The sequence below is a fragment of the Watersipora subatra genome, chromosome 10 (genome assembly GCF_963576615.1).
Source record: "Watersipora subatra chromosome 10, tzWatSuba1.1, whole genome shotgun sequence".
In the NCBI taxonomy this organism is placed as follows: domain Eukaryota; kingdom Metazoa; phylum Bryozoa; class Gymnolaemata; order Cheilostomatida; family Watersiporidae; genus Watersipora; species Watersipora subatra.
In genome coordinates, this window is record NC_088717.1 from 51,682,395 (window position 1) to 51,707,785 (window position 25,391).

The following is a 25,391-nucleotide window of genomic DNA, read 5'->3' on the forward strand; positions in this document are numbered from 1 at the left end:
TTAGTGATGTCATTTGGCATGTATGTTTCTTATGAGCATTTTTAATCCAATCAAGTTTGGTCGATTTTAATCTTGAAGCATCTTCGCAGTCAGGTCATCTAAAAAAACAAAAAGAATCGCAAAGGATAAAAAATACCAATAGCTTCTGATAAAATTTAATAGAATACTGTGTAAGCTCATCCTTAACCTTACACATCGGTTTGACAAATTTTGTCATTCTGTTTTGTAAGAGATACTTCATCATGGCCATGATTCGGATAAAAAGATGGGAAGCTGTGACGCGCTCCCCAATCTTCACACATTTTACTGAGACTGTGCTTGGTGCTCAGACTATTCGAGCTTTCGGGGTTCAAGAGAGATTTATACAAACATCAGAAGACATGGTTGAGGAAAACAACCTTTTCTTCTATGCTGGCTGGGCAGCTAACAGGTAATTAATGTGTAGTAAGTTTTGTGTAAGAGTTGTTACATTCCATAGACATTTTAGAAAGCCTTACACTCACTGAAATTTATTTTTTCATGTTAAAGTTGGCTTAACATTGGTGAACATACCGTTTTACTAAACAGAAAGCTGTTTTATTACATTCGAGCAAAAACAAAAAATAGATTTTTGCTATCAATTAACTAGCTTCTTTATTGCCTAAAACTTTGCAAAAATTAGTTACACAAGTTTTGAATCTATACAGTGTTTTTTGAGAACTGATCTTCAGAATGAAGTAGTGTTGTTTTAAAATGATTAGCAACAGAAAGTTGTATTGCCAAGTTACTAAGGGAAGTTCACATGACAAGAGAACCAGGCTGTGCAAGACATACATACTGTATGTCACTTCAAGAAATCGGTTTCTCATGATCCATCACACGAATTTAAATTGAACTCATAAAATCAGTTATTGCCTAACCTATTTTCACTTGATCTATGTTTTACACTCTGAATCACGATTGAATCGATCATTTAAGAGCAGATAGAATAAATATTAGATCCGCTAATAATAAACTCTCTAATCAAATGCAGGCTAAATTGAACATGACCAGAGCCTTTAGGCTGTGGTTATTCTGGCTGCTTAACCCAACAGAAGCTTCCAGCACTAGATGCTTCTGTTTGGTTTTCATGCGATCACTCATTTATAGTTTTTCTGAATCTCCTCAAGCGCGTAAGACATTAGTAAATGAACATAAAGTTTGTATTTCCCTGCGGTCTACCATCATTCATACATAACAAATCAGTATTATATTTGCAATCATTGGAATCTATTCAGAATTTTGTGTAGTTACTTTCTGATGTTTGTCAGGCTCTTAAACGCGTAGCATGCTTTAAATCTGTATAAGCTCTAAATAGCTTTGTCTTTCTTGTCTTCTCTTGTTTTTCCTAGGAGTTGTTTTACCTTACCAGCACGCTTTAAGAGTAGATGCATTAAGCCTGCATGTGAAATGTACTATCATCAGCTAAGTATGTGTAATATATGCGTGCAGACACAAATAGAAATCTCAAAACCATTAGGCCAAGTTTAATAGCCCATCTCCAAAGATTCTTTCTGTTATTAGGTGGCTAGGAGTACGTCTGCAGATAGTCTCAGGGATTTTAGTTGGAGTCGTAGCAGGAACGTGCGTTCTTTCTACTCAAGTTCCTCTTCTACATTCATACATTAACAGCAGCATTGCAGGAGTTGCCCTCACTTTTGCTCTGCTCGTAAGTTTTGCTTAGCTAAAAGAGGCGTGTCAGTCGCTACAATACTAATACTACAATTGCTAAAATACAGACAAGTCAGCGTTGGTGTTTTAACTTTTCATCAAATAAACTGTTCTACCAAAACTTTTAGTATGCCGATAATATAAGGACCACAAGTATTTTTAACAAACAATGAAGTCTTCTTATTTTAACTAGCAATCTATATAAAGAATAATAGAACTGGTGCCTTTATAATTTGCTATTTTATTTATTTGCAGAGTAAATTTCCTGTTGTTAAATATAGCTTAATGGTTATAACAGCTTTGCTCTAAAATCTCGGATAGAAAAATATGAAGCATTTGCTTGGAGACAAATCACAAAGCTTTACCTGTTGTATGGTAGTCTAAGAACTAAATACTTCCTTGCTAATAGATACTCAGCTACTTCCTGTAACTTGGTTTTCTACTCTATCTAATCCTGCAACATATCATGTCTGAAGGTACTATATTTCAGGCGACAATGCAGCTAACGCTTTTTGCTAAGAACCTCACTGACTTGGAGACCAACGCTGTCTCAATAGAAAGGATTAAAGAATACACAGAGCTGCCTCTTGAGGCAGAGTGGACCAATGACAACCCTCCTCCAAGGTATAAGCAAACAAAGTTGAGCCACTGTCTTTCAGGGCCTTAAGTGTATTTAGAGAATCAGTAACATACATGTATGTAAGCAAACATTATGACTACTAAAGCATAGAGCGATGCAGTAAGTTTTACTCAGAATAGAACTTCAATAGAGATATCCTACTAGTGAATATATAGCTAATTGTCCTTAGCTGAACTGTGTGTAGCCTGTCGACCTACACATGCTGACAGATCTCATCGTTACATAAGGCTCAATAATATTTTAATTTTGCTTTTAAACCAAACATTTTGTCTGATAAAATAATATGTTACAAGATAGTACACGTTCCAAGTTTAGAGGTTAGATACAGTAACATTAGAAAAATGTTTGTATACTTGAACATTTAGTTTTTAAAAATCACAAACCATTTTATTTTATCTAAAAAATAAGAAAAAGCTTATTATATATAGAAAGTGCTGTCTCTAAAGTTGAAGTTTGCAAATGTGCTACGTTTACATTATAGTTTTATATTATAGTTATATTTACCTATGTTATTAGAGTTTCAATAATAATGAATAGAATATTGTTTGCCAACGTAAAGCAAAATAAAAACAAAGTCAGCCAAAATAATAGATCTGTGAAATGAGATTATTTTGGTTTATTCTGTTTGGTTAGACTTTATCACAACATTTCTGGGTGAGCACTGTAAATTGTAAATAGATAAGTCTAATTAATATTATTAACACAATATAGGAGTTAAATAGGCCGGCTATTAAGAAAGAACAAGTTTTTTCTTTTACTCTGTCACAAATGTGTGAACATTTGCAGAATTAGGCACATTTCGAACGTGTATCCAAAAATATAGCATACATCACAATTTTTTTACTTGCTACCAGATATAAAACCTGAAAAAATTTTAAATTTTCTTATAGTCAAAATCTTTACAAGAATTTTGTGTTTTGTTGCTTGATAATACATAATAAGTGGTCAAGTCATCCTTACTAGAATAGTTGAGTTGTAAACTCTCTGTTTGACTAAACTATGTATCAAATTTGTAGACAATGGCCAGCAGAAGGAGAGATCCAATTTTCATCATATTCAGTCAAGTACAGACCAGAACTGCAACCGGTGCTAAAGGGCATTGACATCACCATATCACCACAAGAGAAGGTAGGCAGTCTCTAATTAGAAGGTAACAAATAAATCCATTCGCTGACATCTTGAGAACGTTTACTCTTCCTTTTGATGCACAAATACTTGCTTTAATGCCTTGAAAATACTGGAAAATGACCTTTTAAAATTCTTTAATGAAACTTACTTGAATACACAAATACTAATGAGCACATCACTTCTAATTTTAAAATCTATTTGAATTCTGCTCGTTAACTTTAGAGTTATTTGTGTCATCTCTAGTCATCTCTGTAATGAATAGAAATACAATGATTTGTATAGCTGTGGTTAATGACTCCGTCTTGAGCTGTTACTTAATTTAAGTATTATCAAAATAAATTTTAAAAGAATACTTTGCATAATTGTATAAAAGAGATTTAAAAGTTGCTTTGTTGTCTTCAAACAGATGTATAATTATCTAAAACCTTTTATGAAGTTTTTTTGTAAGTTTTTTTTATTATGAAATTTTGATACACATGCACACACAAGTGAGAGTTCAATTTCTTTTAACATGATAAGCAGACACTGAGCAAACCAAAGTTAGTTTCATCGACTATCATGAGCCAATTTTTGCTATGATAAGAATTGTGTCTGTTCGTCCATTTTTTCCGAAGTCACATAAAAAATGACTTGCAAAGGAATAGAACTCAGATATTCTGTTTGCAGCCAAGCATGCTACTAACTGCTCTACTCAAACACCTTGCTAAATTTAAGACTAATTGTACATATATTTATTACACCTGGAGATCTTATACTAGGCACGGGGCTGCCAACATACTCGTTAATAATAATCGATGTAAGAGATACCTAACATTTGTCCTAGTTTTCAATTTTCAGGGTGTATAAATACGGCGCACACTTTTTCGATATTTTGTAGAATCTACTTTGGCCTTGCATAATAATTTTTGATGAAGTCGGTTAATCATAGCAATGCAAAATGGCAACTAAAAGGAAATAATTTTTAGGAAAAGTGGTTGCAAAAATGCTTTTGTCTCGTATTCACAGATTGGCTAATCATCAGTATTATCATTGTAATTTATCTCCAAAAAATACTACCCTATATGACAGCTGGGGGCTCACAGCACAATTTTTTTTGACCTAATACTGCCTTTTTGTTTTTTTTTGTCAGCAAAAGCAAAAGGTGAAAAATGAAATATGATTTTATTGGCACAACAAAATGTGATTTTAGATGCCTTTAATAAGCCCCATTTTAAAAAGTTGTTGAAATTTCACTTATGTGTACTATTTGTCAGATTGGGATTGTTGGAAGAACTGGTGCCGGCAAGTCAACAACTGCTGTTGCACTATTCAGACTGATAGAAGCATCTGATGGCTCAATATCTATAGATGGAATCAACATAAGAGATATTGGACTGCATCAGCTCAGAAATAGACTCACCATACTTCCACAGGTAAATTACGTTGTACCAGAACTTCTAGAGCTTTCTCTCATTCAGGAACTATTGTTGTACCAGAACCTTCCATAACCATTTTATGTTCAGTAACTATTATTGTACTAGAACCTTTCAGAACTTTCTATCAATCATTAACTACCATTATTGATATCAGATAGTAGAATATTCTAGAATTTTTTTTTAATCAGTTCAATAAAAATTCAATATTTTTAAAGACGAAGATGAAGTGCATACTGAGTTGGGATTTTTGTAGGATCCAACTGTATTTGCTGGAAATATGCGAGACAACCTTGACCCATTTAACCAATACTCAGATGATAAGATCTGGGAAGTTCTAGAACAATCTTATCTCAAGGAGTATGTTGAAAAACAGCCAGAGAAACTGGAATATGACTGCGGAGAAGGTGGAAAGAATCTCAGGTGAGCAGCTTACAAGATTTTGTAAGGCTTAAGCTTGGGAGTCATCTTATGCTAGTATCTTATCTTTTCTAGTCTGGACCAGTCGATTTCAGTCTATCAGTAGTAAATTTGTTGCAACTTGGACTCTCTAAATGTTTATTATTAATTTATTGTTTAGAGAGCAGCTTTGAAAGGACTTGTTCTGACAACAGCAAATTGATGGTTGTTTCTATTAATTATTGTGCAAAAACGCATTACAGCAAATCTATTTACTGTTAAACAGGTGAAAAAATACTGGCATGGTACTTGAGGTAATCCAAATGTTACATATTCCTACAGTGTTGGACAGCGTCAGTTGGTCTGCCTAGCCAGGGCTCTATTAAGAAAGACTAAGATCCTTGTTTTGGATGAAGCTACTGCAGCTGTAGACTTGGAAACTGATGATCTCATCCAGAAGACTATACGAACTGCATTCACTGACTGTACAATCCTAACCATAGCCCATAGACTAAATACTATCATGGACAGTGATAGGTATGTATACCATCCCTTAATCCTAACTATAGCCCATAGACCAAATACTATCATAGACAGTGGTCGGTAGGTATACCCCCAGTAATACTAACTATAGCGTAGACTAAATACTATCATAGACAGTGATAGGTATGTATACCCTCCCTTAATAAACGCCTATAGATCAAATCCTATCATAGACCGTGCCTGTTGATATGTGCTTCCTTAAACTCTCACTTTCAGAGTATGTAAGATAATATGAGCAAAATACTTTGAACTGAATTTAAACACGTGGGAACAATAGAGCAGAAAAATTACTTTTATATAGTGAAGCCTTGCATTGTCATTATTCTAAAATTACATTCTCAGATTGAAAATAACAGATTTTCGCTATGGTATCAACATGGTATGTTTCAAAAGAAACTAATTAAAATAGCTACAGCATTTTCAACTCCAATACATGCAGTACATATCAAGTTGCGATCTATAACAGAATCACGCTCTTTCCGCACATTCATAAAAGATGAAAAAAGTTTTATATATTTTGAATGTGAATGGTAAATTTAGCTTTACCAACTACAATATTAGCAAAACTGGATCCGATATGTTCATGGTAAATAAAATGTATACTTTGTGGTTATTAACCAGGGTGTTACCCAACATCTGTCATCTGAGCCGAACAGCGTTGCGGCTGCTGTTTTGTTCTAGTGAAGGCTTTTTAACATGTTGTATTTACTGAAGTCTGAAGTGTCTCTGTTAGTTGTGTTGCCAAACTTTGTGGCTGAAAACATTTTTACATTTCCTTGTCACTGAATTTGTAGAGGTTTTGTTATAATTAGCGTAACTTTGCAGAATAAGTTGATCTGGGAGAATAATTTTAGTATTTTCACACAAGCCTTTTAGTTCCTTACAATATTAAATAAGTTGCAAGTTTCAAAGAAAAAACATGTTATAATTAGTAAAGTAAATGGGTAGACTAAGAGTAAACAGACAGCTCGATAAAAATGGTTGGCTTATGTGCGCGCAACTGCGTCATTTTCATTAGTGGAATGCAAAGGGTTAAGGCTACGAAGATCTTTGAGGAATCAAATTTGTATTATAAAAAAATACAATTGCTTAGTTGTAAGTAAGCTCTGTTAGAATTACATTTTGGCAATGATACACTTTGAAATACGTATTTCGCAGTAACTCAACGTGTGCACAACTCCAAATCCAAATATAATATACACCAATTTTCCATGACGTGGATGAGTTGGATTTGAAGTTATACACACGTTGAGTTACTGTAAAATAAGTGTTTCAATGGATATTCATGTGCTGCGGATAAATGAGAGCCCTTTGTTAAAAAAATAAGGATTTTGACACCTAAGCTAATCGCAGCATATCTTAACTCTTAACTTATAAAAGTAAGAATTAAAGGCAGGGAAGATAATGCTACCCGTCGATATTAATATTAGTTTAGGTGTTTGTATTTCTTGACTGAACAAAAGTCAATATAACACATGACCTCAGGTTACACACATGTAGGTTTCAAATACAATGATAAAAAAACAGTAAACCTGTCAAGTTGCAGTAGGCGCAGCTCATACACAAGGTCATGGCTAATATAATGAGCAAACAAATTATTCACTTACATACATAACAACAAATTACGGGCTTCTCCTTTAACTCGTTTTAATTCACAGTTGATACAGTGCCAAGTATTTTTATTTCAATTTTTTGCCCATTTCTATATTGTATTAATGAAATTAATTAAAATTTTTTGCCATTTCTTGAATGAGTTAAAGTTGATTCTAAGAATAAATTGCTGACAGCAAAGGTATAATGCTGTCAGCACATTTTCATCAATACTTAGTTTAAGTATTTTTTCACTTTTTTCTGATTTGGTTTGAAATGAGAAACTGTAAAGTATGAGTAGTGAACAATGAGCTAGAGATACTGAAGCAGCGTCCTTAGATGTTGCTGAAAGAGTTTCTTCCACTTAACATACTGTTATGTACACTACTTGCAGAATACTAGTACTGGATAGAGGCATGGTAGCCGAGTTCGACACTCCGGAAAACCTTCTAAGAGATGATGATAGTGTATTCAGCGGAATGGCTGAAGAGGCGGGATTGAAAACTGCTTCATAATTCATATTTGCATAATATCTGCATACAATGTGCAATTGAACCTGCAATCTGTATGTATAGACCAAAATGGATGTACAGCATTATAAATAACAATTTGATGTAACCCTTAGACAATGTTTAGGAAAAGTGTTTTTTGCTCTGCACTCAACTGTTTTTGCACACTGTGGTATTTCAGGTTTATCTATCTCTGTCTTCTAGGTAGCAAGATCATTCATTACGTCACGAATGTATTAGTTTTTATTTTTGTTCTAACCTTTTAGGCCAGCTTTTAATACCTCAATATGTACTATAAAAGCCACATTTGTGCAATTTCACATCACAATATATCACCTTGTCTATTATATATCAGTACAAGCCTAGATTTTTCATAAATAAAATGTATTCCCGTCTAGTTCTGTTTGTATTTTATCTAAACTGGTACATTTGTCAGTCTCGAGCACTTTGAGGGATCGTCATGAGTAACCAGTATATGGAGAATTAGCCTGTGAAGTGGTAATATGCTGGAGCGGTAGAGCAGTAGTGTGCTTGCCTTTGAACCAGACACCCCGAGTTTGATTCCTGTGTGAAGCCCATTTTTTAATGCGTGGCTTTGGACAGACGGCAGACTGACGCTGCTCTTATTATAGTAAAAGTTAGCTAATTAGATTTCAAAACTTACGGTTATTATTGGTTGTAAAAAATATAAGCAAAACCTAATAAAATTATAGTGAAATAGGTATAATCAGTTGTGTGAGTTTTGGATGAGGTATGCGGAAAGGTAGAAGTGATTAAATATAAAATAAGGCAAATTTTACTCATATTTTTATTAGATGTACTTGTACTCTGTAGGTAAAAGACTTTGATCACAAAACTAAAAGATTCTATCTGGAATAACGAAAAAATAATGTAGCATTAATAAAGTTGTTATGCAACAAACATTTCCGAAAAACAGCATGGATGTATTATGGATAGTACAGATTGTATTTAATATTGAAATGCTATAGGCTATTGCCTGAAATTTATGACATTTTCCATACATGATCGGTGAGGTTCTGCTTGTCTCTGTTAGATTATCTAATTTGATAGTTCGCTTCACAATCCAGACTCTCTGTATGATTCCCTACCCCTAATCAAAATAAATGCCAATTAATATGTTATCTTGGGTGGTCTGTGGGTCTTGTGTGGTCTGTCTGACTTGCCATTATGGCACTCCATACCGTAGTATTATTCATTTGATTGGGTCTGCTTGAAGGCTTTTTTCTGTCAGACTTTGAGCCAACAACATGTAGTTTTTCAGCTCTGTTCTCAATGCTGATACTTCATTTTATTTGTATATAAGTTTCATCATTATTCCATTATCATATACATATATAGTCAAGAACTAACCAAGAGGAGAATCACATACTAATTAGAAATCTCTTGAATGTGTTATTAAGGTAGACGTTTAATATTTCGTTCTAAATGTTTTATTTTATACATTACCAATGGCTTCGCAGATGGCCAGCTGTATAATTGACATACTTTCAATAACCATTTATTGACAATCAAGTTATTGTTTTTGTGTAGTTTCCCGGTCTTGACAAGCATAAATAATAAATTTGAACAGAATATACACTATGTCTCATCACCATATGTGACAACATATACATGTAACTGTGAGCCAGGGGATCCACTACATGATCTCCTTTAAGCATTTTTTATTGGTGGTCATTACTTGCTGTTGTAGGATATATTGCAATCATCTTTTCTTGAATATTGGAATGGGATCAATTGTTGTTGGACACACTTTCTAATACTACTAATGGTTCTTGTGTGACTTGAACCACTGACCTTGCTGGTCATAAGTCTGTGTACTAACCAATGAACCACATCAGTTCCTTTGCTAAATGTAGTATAATATAAGTATAACATAATACTGAAACTTTGGAAATGCCTTGTACCCTCAGATGTAAGACCATATGGCTGATCAGGCGTCCTGTCAATAAAATAAGGAATAACAAATTAAAACTATTAACACTTTAAACTTTAAACACACTTAAACTATTACCACAATAAGCAGCAAACACAAACAGGAAACAAAGTCCATGTCTACTGCTCCAAGTTTTGTATCTAATAAATAGATATAACATATTTGATGCTCAGGGTAAAAAAATAAAAGCAATTTTTTTATTCTTATAAAATTTCTGGGGTAAAAATATGTTTAAGAAAAAGTGCATTGCCATGTCAAAATATTAAATATTATTATCAAGCAAGGAGAAAAAAGCCAATTTTAAGAAATATTATACTTACTAGCTATGCTTTTATGATCAGAGTGTTATTGGTGGGAAGTCTAATGTAAAAATTATTAAACTAAAGCCTGTTTTACCTAGGAAACTGTTGACCCTCATATTTTAATCAACTCAGAGTTACAACAGCCGAGTCTACAACAACAGTCATAAGTTTATTAACTCTATCAAGAGACCCTCATAGTAGGTCTTTTAGATCTAATGAAAAAAGTAAAACTTTTTTTAATATTTTTTTATTAATAAATTTCAATTTTTCCTTTTTGAGCGTCTGTTATTCTTGTGATAGTGCGGTTATTCCAACGGTGCTATCCTAAGGGGGGCTTTTCTTAGTAGCCCAATGTTGTATTGATTTGCTGCTTTAGTAATACGAGACGAGGTTCAAATTCACAGATTATATTTGTTATACAGTCACACACAGTTGAAGCAAGTAGAAAAACTAACTCATCAACAAAGGATGGCATTCGCCTTTATATAATAGTGCAAAGCTAAACTATTTTGACATGAGCCAAACACAAGATACAAAAAGAAACAGAATAACATTACAACACTCAATTTTTTTCAGACACACAGAGGCAGAAGCAACAAGCAAATATATAGAGAAGCCCTTGGATAAACCGGCTCCAATATTAAAGCTGACATGTTATGATGTCAAATCTTGCATTGGCATCAAATGTATATTTAGTGTACGTCAATGTCCGGCTTTGAATACCAAGATGATACTGTTTCACTATCTAATGTTATTTGTATTTTTAGATAAAATAAAGTTTGTTAGAATTAATGTAAGTTGGAGCGATTGTCATTTAGCATTCAGGAAAGGTGCTGGTATGCTGAGGCAATAGTTAGGTAGATCAGGTTGGAGCCATGATTGCCGTCGAGATATACTTATCTCAAACTCTGCATAATCGTTATGGATTTCCACATTTCCACCTTTCATGCAAACTTCACACATATATACTCTGTGCTTTTCACCAAGTCAAGAAAATATTTGGTTTCAAAACTTTGTCTGGTTCCTGAGAGTCAGCTTCTAAAACATCCACCTGATCAGAAACTCATAAATCTTTCTTCACATACATATAGGATAGTTTCTCTAAATGAATATGATCGTGAATTGCTGCCATGAAAGCAGTTTAACAATTTACATTGAAAATCTACACTCGGGGTGCGGGATATCTGATTAAATTAAAAAAAATCTTAGGCAACACCACCCTTAATGTTTATATTAAATACTATTTATTATATTACTATTTATTACTAAATACTTTATTATATACTATTTTATAAACTTACTATTTATATTAAACTTAAAAATAGAACTATTTTTAAATTTCATTATAAAACGCCTTAACAAAAGAATTACCTCACATTTTGTGCCTATGAAACTGTTCCATAGATAACAGTTATAACAGATACATACCATAAATTGATTTAGGCTAGTGTCATTGAAATCAATCGGGGTTCAACTCATTTGCAGCACCACATTGTGTTCCCTCCTTTCTGCTCTGTCAAATACTTTCACACTGTTATAGCCCTCTGTAGATGGCCATCTTTATTAATACTTTTATACTGAGCTATATAATATATGCAGTCGATGAGAATAAGTTACTAAAATTTTATATCAAAAATGATTTTATAAATTATCACTCGTATTATGAAGTTTAAAAGTTAGAATGGTAAATGTGTATGTTAAATAGAAATGAGTTTTTTGTGAAAAAAATTGTATTACCAGAACAGCGCCGGGCATTCAACTAGTTGTACTAAAACATCTGATCTGTCGATGAGAATAAGTTACTACAATTTCAGTTAGATCTTTAGCTATTCTCTTGTCAATAAACCAGTTATCTTTCATTTTGAGTGTTGCACAAACACGCAACCATTTTAGGAATAATCATCAAAGATCTTTACAGAGTTTTTAAAATGTAAAGAATTTCTGAAGGCTGCCTGAATTGCTGGCGAGCATCACGTGCTGTTAGCAGCAACAGATTGGAAAACTCCAGGATGTGTCACGCTTGAGTAGCTGTAGCATAAGCTGATATCATTGGCTCATATAGAAAGCTGATTTACTTTGCCACACGGGTCTGTGAGAGTAGCCAGGTAAGTTCAGAGCTGGTGACTTTTATTACTGCATTATTTGCTATAGCCAACATTTGTATGTGTATATAAAATTCAGAGTTTAATAAACTACATGTTAAAAATTTGGTTCTTTTAGGTGAAGCAATAGCCATTGCGTTCTGGTGTTTAAAAGTCATTAAAGATGAGCTTGCAAAAATCTTTAGTAAATTTTATCAGAAATCATTTGTATTTTTCTGTCATTTGCATCTGTTTTTTATGGTTGAGGTGATCTGACAGCCAGGATGTTTTAAGATTAAAATTTATAAGACTCGATTGCTATTAAAATGGTCTGATCAAGTGAAAAAGTGAAAGTGAAAGTGAAGTGAAAGTAAAGTGAAAGTGAAGTGAAAGTGAAAGGGAAAGTGAAAGTGTGATTATGATGTCTGTAATTACAGAGGCCGTCAGATTAGAGACGCGGAGCTCTTCAACTTGAATGCAGCAGCCGGTTTCAGCTATCGCAACAATAACAACGGAGTGACGTTATTTCGTACGTATTTTTCTTGTGTGCATTTCAATCGGGATCAAGTTTTGTTGATTTTAACCTTGAAACATCCTGAAAATCAGATCAACTCAAATGTTAAAAACAATCGCAAATGATAGAAAAATACCGATACTTTCTGATAAAAACTGCTAAACGTTTGTGTAAGTTTATATTTAAAGGTTTAAGGTTATTATATAAGTAAGTTTAAAGGTTGACTTGCAACAGAATTCACATTACAGTTATTTGATATCATAATATTCACCATGTCTTACTCTGTTGTGTTGTAGGTGCAAAATATGTGGAAATGTGATTACACGCTCTTAAAAGCTAAAAACCGAACGATTAATCACAGCCATTATGAAAGCGCAGCAGGCTAAAATCTTTTTATTTTGCTGACGTACACAAGCCAACTTGGTTATTGTTTCAACACCTGATGTTTTCACGTGAATTGAAAGGCCAATAAAAGACTCAATACAAAACGGCTCGTAACACTAGTTTATGGCAAACACTTTGGGTTCTACCAAAAAGCCTGTATCAAATATAGATTCTCGCTATGTTACAGTTTTGTTTTGGCTTGGTCTAATCATCTAGTCGTAATCTGATCATGTGGCCCGTACATCTTCCCAATTAGCGCGAACAATTTCTGCAGCATTTTTTGACAATCACATGTAACCAACAGGCTCGTCATGTTTATCCAATGATGATATGCACTCCTTCGAGTTAAGGTTAAAAAATTATACAAATTTTTATGGTAGGTTTTGAGATATCAGTGCTCAAAGTGATAGCATTACAATGATGATGAAATAGACGCGTAAAGACAATAGATATGGTTTCATTAAATGCGTGAAGTATATTTGTGAAAATACTTCGACGAATGAGGTTGCATGAACGTGTAAACAAAAACCATCTTGTTCAATTACGTCCCATTTGAGCCATTTTGGAAATTAATTCCAATCTACGGCGTTTTCATGATGGTTGCGATTGACTGTTCGCTTTTTAGCTTTTAAGAGCTTGTAATCTCATTTCCACATATTTTGCACCTACAACACAACAGAGTAAGATATGGTGAATCTTTTGATACCAAATAACTGTAATGTGAATTTTTGTTGTAAGTCAACTTTTAAGTAGAAGGTTAAACAAATCTCATTCTATTTTATTACAAGCTCATTAATAACTAATCGTATATAAAAAAAGAGAGGCTGATTAACACAAAAAGGACACCATAACAAGCAAGTAAGATTTTTTATTGACTATAACAGGACGGCATGCTTTCATGCAAATCTTTTATATGTAAATATAACCATGGTATTTATACATTTAAATAATATATTTTTAACAAATAAATAAAATAAATTCAATAGCACATAAGCAGTGAATATTGCTGATTGTCACTTAGAAATTATTGTCTTTTTTCAAATTAGATTTTTAATTTTGATAATTCTATCTAAATCTAGAGTTTCAGGAAGGCAAACATGCCTGTAATATATCTCACAATATTTTTGCCCTGTACTTACAATAGCTTTAAAACTTTCCAAATGCTATCTTGATAAAGCATCATAAAATCAAAAACGCAAAACATGTTATTTCCCATAATTTCATATAATTTCATGTTTTCATAGGTCACCAGAAATAGGTCACCAAAATAGGTCACCAGAAATGATAAATTGTTCAAACCAGTAATGCAAATATAAGAGATTTAACAGTTTTTCATGCTCAATTTGCTAACTCATAAAATTTAACCTCTCATATCGTAAGAAGTCAGTTTAGAATAGGTTTTAATACTAATATGAAAACCTTCTGCAAAATGTTGGAATATATAAACTTTTACAGTTTCTGGCTATAACGCTGACAATGCATTTACAGTTTTCCAATTTTGTCAAAATAAATGGCAGTTTTTGTTATAGATTAAACCTTGAAATGGAGACAAATGATAGGATAAAGGAGTACACTGGTCAAATCATGTCCTTCCAAACATTCTGTGGCTCCGAATTGTGGGTGAGGAAACCATGCATATTTTAAAACTTATTCAGTTTTATTTATTTACCAAGGATTAGCTTTGGTAATTCATTATAAGTTGTATGTTTCAGTCAGTTAGTAGTTAAGTTCTGAATTTTTGTGGTTTAGTTAGCTGAGAATTGGTGCTTTTTCTATTTTATCCAGGATAACATGGTTGGTAATGCCGCGAACTCGTATGAGCAACTCTGAACAGTTTACAACCAATAATCAATCAGTAACCAATAAGTTTGCTAAAATGTAACTTAAGAAGGATCTTAGCTTGTAGGACTTCATCACAATTATGTCAAGCAGCACTCAGTAGCAGCTGTGGTCTAGTAGGCTAGAGCGCCTGATCAAACAATGGGTTGAGGTTCGATTCCCAGAATGTACACCTGTGGTAACAGGAATAGCATCCAACTTTAGTGGCTCACTACAGTTGGGCATATCTTTGGTGGGCCAGGTTCCCTAGCCATTGGACTCAAAAATGTCTAACCAATATAACAGAACCATTGTTTGTACAACAATGCTCTTAAAAAACTATCTGCTTCTGCTTGCAGACACCATACTTGATTTTCAATGAATCACTAACACATATCCAGGAGGAGAATTGTTGGAACAACAATAATCAGCTAGAAAAAGTCATTTTGTGTCTCACCATTAGCTCAAAGAAGCAATTTGTGCCGAAAATGTTATAATTATAGAAATACTCATCCATTATAACTACGGTTTGTTTGCTATTTGTTTCAGCTATAAAACCGTCATGTCATTTTTGTAACATAAGTTCTCCATGACAGAATTTAGTGGCCAGTACCGGAAACAGCAACTCCCTGAGGAAATTACATTGGTGCAAAAGGTTATTTCGTGTTACGCTATTTGCTATAGACTAGCAAAGTAACCAATAGTTCTGACGTATGATTTGGTTTTGTCAAAACAAGGAAGCAATCAGAAAATCTTGGATTGTTATTTTTATAGCTTTATACGGTCAATGAGAACTACAACAAACGCCTCTAGTAAGAGAAATGGCAGAATATCAGCAGTTAGTTTTTGGTTAACCATAAAAGTACATAGCTCTAGGTACTCAACATGCTCTGGGTGAAAATGGTCTCTAGACTAGCTTTAGATACACTCAGACAACTTGGCCAGAGTAAGAATCTAACCTTTGACACATTTATATGTCAGCAATGGCAAGCTACATAGTCCTCTATGACAGGCCATCAAAAGCTGCTTGTAAAGTAGCATATCTTGTTTAGAATGTTACTGCTCGCGAGGTCAAGTATTGAAATCCAAAACTGTTTAATTATTAATTATATTAGAAAGTTTATTCACCAAATTTTCTGCCAGGATTAAAGTTTTCAACAAAACAATAAGCTGGTCTGTTTCTGAACCAATGTAATAAAAAGAACACATTTAAACCTGATTATCATATGAGCCTCAAGCATCAGTAGCAAGCTCGCAAGATCAACTGTAGTAAAGTTTGAAAATACGTTTCCATTGACACTGATATTTGCTATAAGCTGCTAGCAGTCAACTCTAGATGCAAGGGATAATTATAAAATCAAGTAGATGAGTGTGAATAAAAATGCATTTAGTAAATAGTCAAATTAGTGAATTTATAATCAAGCCATAAATTTGTGACAAATCATTTAGCATTTACCGTAGGTACGTCTTTTTGTTGCCCACACTTCCGTTTTTCCACTTTTTATTATCAAGAGGAAATGCTGTCTTGCCGTATTTATGGACTAACTAGATAAATGTCTGACACTGCATGGGCAATAAAAAGGTTTTTGGATAAAAACTTAGCTTTTAGTTAGCAGTTGCAATTGGCTAAGTTCCGTTATCCAATGAATTTGAGTAACTTAAGCTAGTAACTTAAGTGGGTCTAAATCTTTACTATAATAAGAGCTGTTATTTTAACTTAGGCTAGCATTAGAAAAAAGATAGCATCATGATCTCTTACACGATCATGATCTTTAAGAGTGCTAGATGAAGCGTGAAGTATGCTATTTTAACTAATGAAATATAAGGTGCATAAGTATGTGCCCAATTAGTCTATATCAATGTCAGTTGGATGTTTAGTACACTGTATGGTACACCTGTCTGCAGAACTAGAGGTTCATGAATCAAATCCAGTGTGAAGCAAGTTTTTTGGTAATATAGCCTTATCACTATAACTAACTACACGAGTGACAGACCAATGGCAAACACTAGGATGTGTATATATAGATAAACATATATTTATATATTTATATATCTACATATTATATCTATGTATTATAACTATATATTATATTATTATCTATTATCTATATATTATATATATAGATAAGCGTTTTGCTAAGCATGAAACACTATTATCAGATTATACTTGTTGGTATTCTGAGAATATCATATCATTTTGTTCACTTAAAGGCTCTTCAAACAAGATTTTTAAAAAGAAGATCACAGATATGAGTTTTGATAAGTCAACTAAACTAAGCTACAAATTTTGAGATACAAAAGTTGGTTCACAGTTTCAGCAGTATTAAAACAACAATATATATTTTGACATCTAAAAGTCTCATATGTTGAAATTTATTGCAAAAAATAAAATGTTTTCCCACGACCAAACACAAGCGAAGTGATTGTTTGGGAGCTTTATGATAAATGATATGTGCACACAACTCACGAAAATTATTCATCAACACCGTCGCAAACCCTTGTACCAAAATCTCATCAACAAATTTAACCAGTTTTCAATGGAGTTGTTTACGTATAATAACGATACAAAACACATATAAACTTATTTAAATATGTTACCAAGTCTTTAAAATTTGTAGACAATATCCTAAACCTTACTATTTGATCAGATTATACATAAATAGACATATTAATTTGGCCTAAAATAGCAATAAAAACTTGACAAAGTCTTTTTTAATACAAATTAAGACTGACCAACGAAACGCCAATAAGGCCGTGCGACAGAGAGTAATACCATAAAGTCAGGCGCATTTTGCGAGAAAAACGTGCATATTTTACCAGTCTTTGGCATTTACCAATTGCCGAAAGTTTCTGTAATGAACATAGAAATACTGAAAAGTAATCGTTTCTTTTTTACCGATTCTACCGGACTCTGACATTTTGGACACTTATAGGGAGTACTTTGGTATTCTAACTGATGTCCAAAGCAGTGAAAGTAAAGGAAATGACAATGTTATTTTTCTAACGATTCTTATAAGATTATCACAATATTTAATTGTAAAAATAATTATTCGATTTATAAGATTATTATGAGATTTATTTATAAGAATAATCATTCGAATTTACAAGACCAAAGTATATAGTGACCGATGGTGTGCAATAGGTTACTGTTATTATTTTTCTAAAGATTTTGTTGATGATACTGCGGCTTTGCCTAATATCGCGGTACTACCAAGTCGTTTTTAATATCTGCAGAATTAAGTAATAGGCCTACAATTTCCTATAGATTTATCTATGTAAATAGATACATCTATCTTTATGACGACCAGCTAAAATCTGTTTAGATTTTTAAATTCATCATAATTCTTTTAGATATCGATACAGAAATCTAGATAAATATCACAACTTCTTGATACTGGTTGCTATGACCAAGGATATACAGCCCCTTAGCCTGTGTATATTACACAGCAGCTTGCCATTTTACTTCTAATATTGCATTTCTCCTATTGCAGGAGAGAGATATAAACATATAGTCTTTTCCTTTTATTATTGCTGTTTGTTGTACATAATAAAACCCAGTACATTACAGCTACCATTGCAGCTACCATTGCAGTTCTCCTATTGCGCTGCAGTGCCATTTGACTGCTAATATTGCATTTCTCAACCGGCAGTACCTTTTCTTTTTCTATTATCACTTTGGTCGTGGGCTGTATGACCGGGGAACTTCTAGTTACAAGAAACTAGAAACCAGGAACTGGTAGGGCTTTGACACTAATGTTCATTTTGTTTTTGCAAAAAGGAATGTGCATAATTAATTTTTGAATAGTTAGTTGTATGATCAATTTTCCTACCAACGGTTTAGGGAAATATTTTAAGCAAGCTGAGGCTAATTTTGGAAAAATATTTTACAATATATTTTTAGAATGATACCATTTCTTGGAACACTGCCAATGGAACCATGCCAAACTTTCCTAAATGTTTTCAAGAAGCAGTAGTCAGCTGGGTACCGTGTGCCTTTTTTTGGATCTGCCTACCATTCTACCTCTATTATCTTTCTAATAGTGACAGAGGATATCTGCAGAAAATATCTACATTTTCAGCAGCCAAGTCTGTAAGTAGCTGCACTTTATTCAACTTTACAGTTTAAAAAAGTTTTTTTTTACATTTATAGCATCTCTTTCTCTCAAGATGTCAGTGTCTTATATTGCAATGAATTGTATGCTTTCATGGCTACACTTGGCTTACTTTCTCTTGTCTACTTGTTTAATGCTAGATTTCAATTTCCTATTAGCATTGTTTTAAATATTAAATTTCAGCAAGTGTTAATAACTTTTGAAATCTTCTCAAAAGATATTGCAATATTACTCTGTATTCTGGCTTAGCATTTCAGATGCTGTTCTTTTAACATAGTACAAATTCTGATTATATTATAATTGAGTTTATTATATTGTTTCATAGTACATATGTTATACTACAAATTATTATAATGTACTACATGATGCTAAAAGTGGTTTTTAAATAACATTGTAGGACGCAGTATTGCATTGTGACATAGTACATTAAACTAACTTACATGACACCAGATGAAATTATATTATAATGGTTTATTCTATTGCTATTTTGTTATAAACAGCTATTTTACAGTATATTACTATAATTTATATTATATTATTTGTGTTATACTACTATTAATTATATCATACTATTTTAGATTAAATTGTATTACAGTATGTTACACTAACTTATATGCTATTATATTGCATTATTTGTCATTTTATTGCTTCATCTATCATGGTATAAAAAGAGATACATAATCTCGGAAGATATACAGCATAGCCTAATTATGAAAAATAATATTAAACAATATTGAACAGTAGTAGTTAATATGCATTATTATTTGGGTTGACCAAACAACACATCTGTACTTAGCATAGCTATGCAAAGTGTGATGACACTACACAAAGGTGCTAGATTTCACCTTCGCAAGGCTTAAGAAATTATCACATGTACATATATAAGTTATATCATTAAGTTAAATACAATATCTTGCTATAATTATTATTTGGAACTCCAATATTGTTTCATATATGTAGATAATCTCATTGATGTTAGCCGCAATCTCCCTAATCAGTCTTGGCTCTGGCATGAATGAGAGATTTTACAACAAGGACTCCGGTGACTACAGATATGTTCCGATGGCAGCATATTTTACTGCATGTTTTGAAATCAGCTCTATGGTATGTGGCTTGCAATCACGCAAAGAATATTATTGCATGCACCTACCTATTCATTCGCCAGCTCAATAACACTCTGCAAACATAAGTGACAAGAGTTTATAAGTCGAAAGCTATCAAACATAGTTGGCCATGGGTCCTTGGTAAATACTAGATAAATCGTATTTGGGTAGAAAGTTGTTATGCGTTTATTGACGTTATGATGAGTTTAAACTAGACATATCTGTTATATCTAAAAATGAGTCTAATATATATTATTAGAGCTTGAATATGGTTATGTTTAAAAAAATTGGGGTATGAAGGCTAAAAGTCACGAGGCTAGTTTTATATATGCTGCTCGCTGACTTTGAAAAATGTATTCTAAAGCCGGTTTTTGCATACTTCAACAAAGCCCTTTATAGGGTTAATCATGTTTTTCATTTAAATTTCTGTGAAGATTATAATTATGTAGTTCAAGAACTTTAACTGGAATAAAGTTCCTATACAAGAAATGAATTAACTTCGCAGGCTAAATAATTACAGAGCACGTATTATATTTTTCAACCAATTCGGCAATTTTCTGTGTTTAAATTTATTTATCTAATTATGGATCATTTGGTAAAATTTTATGTTTTAAATTCTTCTAAACATACCTCTTAGTAACGAATATTTTAAGCAATAACAATTCTAATCACTAAAAGTTATTTTATTAAACACATTCATTAAAGAATTAATCTTAAAGAAGCAGCATTTTTAAGAAAGTGCAAATCTTCAAATAATTTTTTTCAAGTTTCACACATTAAACAAAGTTGTATGACTACAGCAGTAATCTGTGTGCTCATTTGAACAATTGTAAAAAATTGGTTGAAAAATTATTCAAAATACAAGAATTCAACAAGAACTTATAACTTTATTTAATTGTTTAGGCTGTTAGAAACTTATCCTTTAGCCAGTCATCATAAAAGTGAGCTACAAAAGCAATTGTCCCGTTGTTCTCTGTAGCAAGAGCTAAGTCATTCATGTGATTTGTTCTAATTAAGTTGAATACAACTGATGAATAAGTTTAAGATTAATAAAACATTGAGTATTCAATAGTTTAGTTGAAAAATTGCTTCAAATTGGCTTCATAATATTTCAAATAAAATATTGTTGCGTTTTTTAATAACAAAAAATTTTCAACCTAATTGGAAAATATAGCGCTTCTTAAGCAATTATGAATTAAAATCTAAAACAGACATTTTAAACTCTTGCAAAGGAAGTAAAGCATTACCTGATAGATATGAACAGTTTAATAAATTTAATTGAAAATGTTGTTATTACCACAAGCGGCAAAAATTTCGAAAGCTCCGTATTCCTAACAAGTCATGATTAGATTTTTTTAGCTTACAACTACTTTTATTAATAAAAGCTAGAATTTAACTAAAAAATTCCTAATATGAAAATCTGACAGATACATCTAAAGCAATAGCTAGAGCTTGTAAATTTTCTTGAGAAGTTTTTTTAGATGATTCTGCACTTAGTTACACAAGTATTAATGATGATGCAAATTTCAAAACAGAGCTAGTGACGTCAAGTGGGGCACCTATTCACGTTCTATATATAAACAACTAGCTAAATGTGAGCTGACAGATGTTGACAGTACGCATAACGGATATCCCGTTTTATATTGGTCAATACTTGTTGACATAACACGACAGAAGGATGTGCGCGTGTGTGCAAGAATGTGAAATGCTTTTTTGTCAGTCACTATTGAGGACAACTGTCTAGTGTTTATTATAAGTTATGCTTAGGAAGTTGTTAGGCTAAATATAGAAAAGAAATATTGTAGCAGCAATTGCGTTGTTTTTTTGGTGCAATACTTAGGTAAGCAAAAAGTTTAGCAAAGTTTTCTAATCTCATAATTGGATATAATAACACAAAAATTCTGTTCACAAATATACACAATTGTAAATTTAAACAGATAAACTATTGGTTCTTGAATGCATAACAACAACTTGTAGTAGTTGTAGGATGTTTATTTAGACTCTCAAAGCAGTGTTATAGTGACAACATCAACCTACTAGTCAATGGCTGTCTTTGATTACAACAGAAATATGACAAAATTATGCAAAACATTTACTTGTTTTTCAGCCTCTATGATGTCATAAGTCTATTACTCTGGTTTAAACTCTTGAGGTTTTATATCTGATTTTTATTACTCATTCTGCAACTTAAGAGTTTAAAATAATTCTCAAGTTATCATTATATCAACGACATGGTATCATTCTAATAAAATATTAGTCTTTCAAAGTTAATAAGTTTTTTAATATTATGTTTCATTGGTTCTCTCAATGATGTCAAGCCTTGTGGTGTTTACATTTTAAATAACTTCAGCAAGTCAGAGATAGGGTTAAATTTCTGATGCATGTTTAGAATTATTTTGCTTTCACAAAAAGTAAACAACTTGGAAAGCAGCTGAGCCCTCTAACCTGGTGCACTGAATAGCCTTTATGATGGTATCAAGTTTTAGTTTTATATGATTGACAGCTGACAGCAGCTGTGCTGACCCAATGGTACCGACTGAAAGGAAAGTTTACTAGTGGAATTCTATGGTGCTACTGGTTTCTCTGGTGCTGGGGTTCCTTTGTACAATTCTATTCAGGAATCGTACACACTGTTCAGGTGAAATTTTAGGAATACTATTAAACTTACACCTGTGAGTTTTTATATAAAGTATGTGTATAATTAATCAAATGCAAACTTCAGTAGTATAGAATGAATCAGCTAATACAGCTTTTCGGATAAAAAGCTTTCACTTATCATTGATGTCATGTAGTGAGATTATATCCAAAGAAGTGTCATGGCTTTTTTATGAATGCATTTCAAAATATCTAAAATAGCAAAGTTTAGCATCAATTTGCTTGCTATTATTGATTATTAATTCACATGTCAAAATATTTTATTCTGTGTTGGTCTAAGCCCAACAGTATTGCCTGAGTAACTAGTATGTGGATTGCCTAGCATTTTCATATATTTTTGCAAATAATTATTTTAAGTTACACTGTTTTTGTTTGCAATTTAAAGTGATCAATAGGAAAATAAAACAAGCAATCTTAAATCAATAAATTAAATTAGGGTGTAAAAAAGCTATGTAAAAAGGTTTTGGAGATACAGCTCAATATCTATGGTAAGCTTTTGGCATGTTTAGCTTTGAACATGAAAAGTATGCAATGTTCCTACTTTAGGAACTTTTAGATTATTTCTGTTAAAAGCTCTGCCAAGACCAATTTAATTGATGGAAAAGTAACACAAATTAATTTTCATGGTTTGCAGGTGGGTGCAGCTGACAATATTTTTCAGATTGCAAGAAATGCTGCATTTTTCACCCTGTGCATCCTCCAGTTAGTTTTAGCATCAATATCCGACGCCAATGATGACACCAGAAAACACTTTTCCGTAAGTATAACATACCAAATGTTGCTTAAAAGATGTAGTGAAGGATGCTGGTGAGTACATACATGCATGTAAAGAGGATAGAAGGCATGCTATTCGATAGATTGATCACACAATGGAAAGTGCAGGAGTAGTTAGGTGCCACAAAATACTTAGGTGATCATATATCACAGCCCATTCAGTGCTTTTACCTGTCATTTAAACAAAATGTGCAGTTGTAAATTTTTTAGGTAAATGCATGCCTTTGACCCCAAGAATTACCTGTTTTGCGGGACTGGCTGCGGCATACTGGCCAAAGAGTTTGTTTGTGTGACCAATGTGTGGCCAGCGTTGACCAGTGAGACGGGAATGTGTTATATCTCTTGGGAAGAGTTCAAAAGCTATTAACGCTTGCTGAAATTTAATATGTAAACACATGCCAGCCACATGTGATCAATTTGTGGCTGAATGTTATACGGTACATTGTGTGTAATTGGCCATGCTTTTTTGGTGCATCAGTAACGTTCTAAGAGATGTTCTTCATTAGACAAAAATTTGATTTCATTTTGTTTATTTTTAGCGCATGTTGTTATTATTTAAAACTCGATTCTGAATGACGAAGATAAGGCTTCACGCAAACAACTATCTATATCTGCACAAATACTGTATTCTTACCAATGACGATCTCTGGTGTCATGCAAAACTACTCAATAAATCAGTTTAGCACAATTCTTTGGCTAATCAAATAAATTAAAAAAGAAAGTTTTTTCTTGCTTGGTTCATTTTAGTGATTCAATTTGTTTCTTTTTTGCAGTCGACTGATTTTCACCAATAACAAAAAGTCTAGTTTTGAGCTGAAACATAAAGGCGCAAGTTTTTACCCAACCACAACAGCTGTTTTTACCACAGATCACTCATGATCCATAGGCAAATCAGTAATACACTGAGACCGCTTCAATAAGGACAATGAACAGTTTTAAACGATCTCGTAACCTTCACCTATTGAGGCCTATTCTCATTGAGCAGTATATTTTCCCTTACAGCAGGTGTAGAGTTGTGTCTACAAATTGCTTTGTCTGCCAAGAAGCTATGGATTTACTGGTGATTTAGCCATAGCTTGAAGATATCAAAATCATTTCATTTACTCAGTAAAAAGAACTTGATAAGCATTTGAATTGAGTAACAATATTGTTTTACTAATACACAAATCCAAATTAGGAATCAGCAGCTAAACATCTATCACTCTCTATTCTTTTAAAACATACATTCAGTATCAGCTGCCAGATAAATTTAGTTGCTGCCTAAAAGAGTATTTTCAAAGCTATTTATTATTTTTTCATTTAAAATCTTTTGAGTAATTATTTTTAGCAAGGAGCTTTATATTGAGTGAATAAATTTAATCGTAAAATTCTCTGTAGTTAAATTTTTAAGGCTTGTTGCTATATTTAGCTATAGCAAATGGTACTTCTATGTGACTAACATTTGTATTTATTTTTGTTTCCTTAGAACTGTTAAAATTGGTTTCATGATATGCTTAATTATGGACTGAATTATCACATATGAATTTCATTGTTTGTGCTTATTACTTTAGTTGAGATAATAAGCTTTTAATGTTATGGCTTACATTCTGTTCTCAAGAACAAAGGCTGGCCAACCAAATTCTAACCAAAGTTTTACCTTCATATTACCAAAGTTGACTTTTTTTCAGGGTCACTTAGTGCTGCTCAAAGAGATTTTCAAACTACTTTACTTAAAATAGACTAATAAAAATGTATGCGGTGTGATCATATCTGCGCAGGTTGTTATTTTCAACCGTTAAAAAATG

General features: G+C 32.6%; 1 protein-coding gene across 1 annotated transcript in view; it reads left to right on the plus strand.

Annotated features, from left to right (window-relative positions):
• LOC137406601 (multidrug resistance-associated protein 1-like) overlaps window positions 1–8,305 on the plus strand; it is a 43,181-nt gene extending 34,876 nt beyond the window's left edge. Inside the window, exons 21-28 of the mRNA XM_068093196.1 lie at window positions 231–430; window positions 1,543–1,687; window positions 2,180–2,313; window positions 3,346–3,457; window positions 4,711–4,869; window positions 5,126–5,292; window positions 5,611–5,805; window positions 7,796–8,305. Coding sequence (XP_067949297.1) covers window positions 231–430; window positions 1,543–1,687; window positions 2,180–2,313; window positions 3,346–3,457; window positions 4,711–4,869; window positions 5,126–5,292; window positions 5,611–5,805; window positions 7,796–7,916 — 1,233 coding nt within the window. The 3' untranslated portion in view covers window positions 7,917–8,305. The remainder of the gene's footprint in view (window positions 1–230; window positions 431–1,542; window positions 1,688–2,179; window positions 2,314–3,345; window positions 3,458–4,710; window positions 4,870–5,125; window positions 5,293–5,610; window positions 5,806–7,795) is intronic.
• The last annotated feature ends 17,086 nt before the right edge of the window (window positions 8,306–25,391 follow it).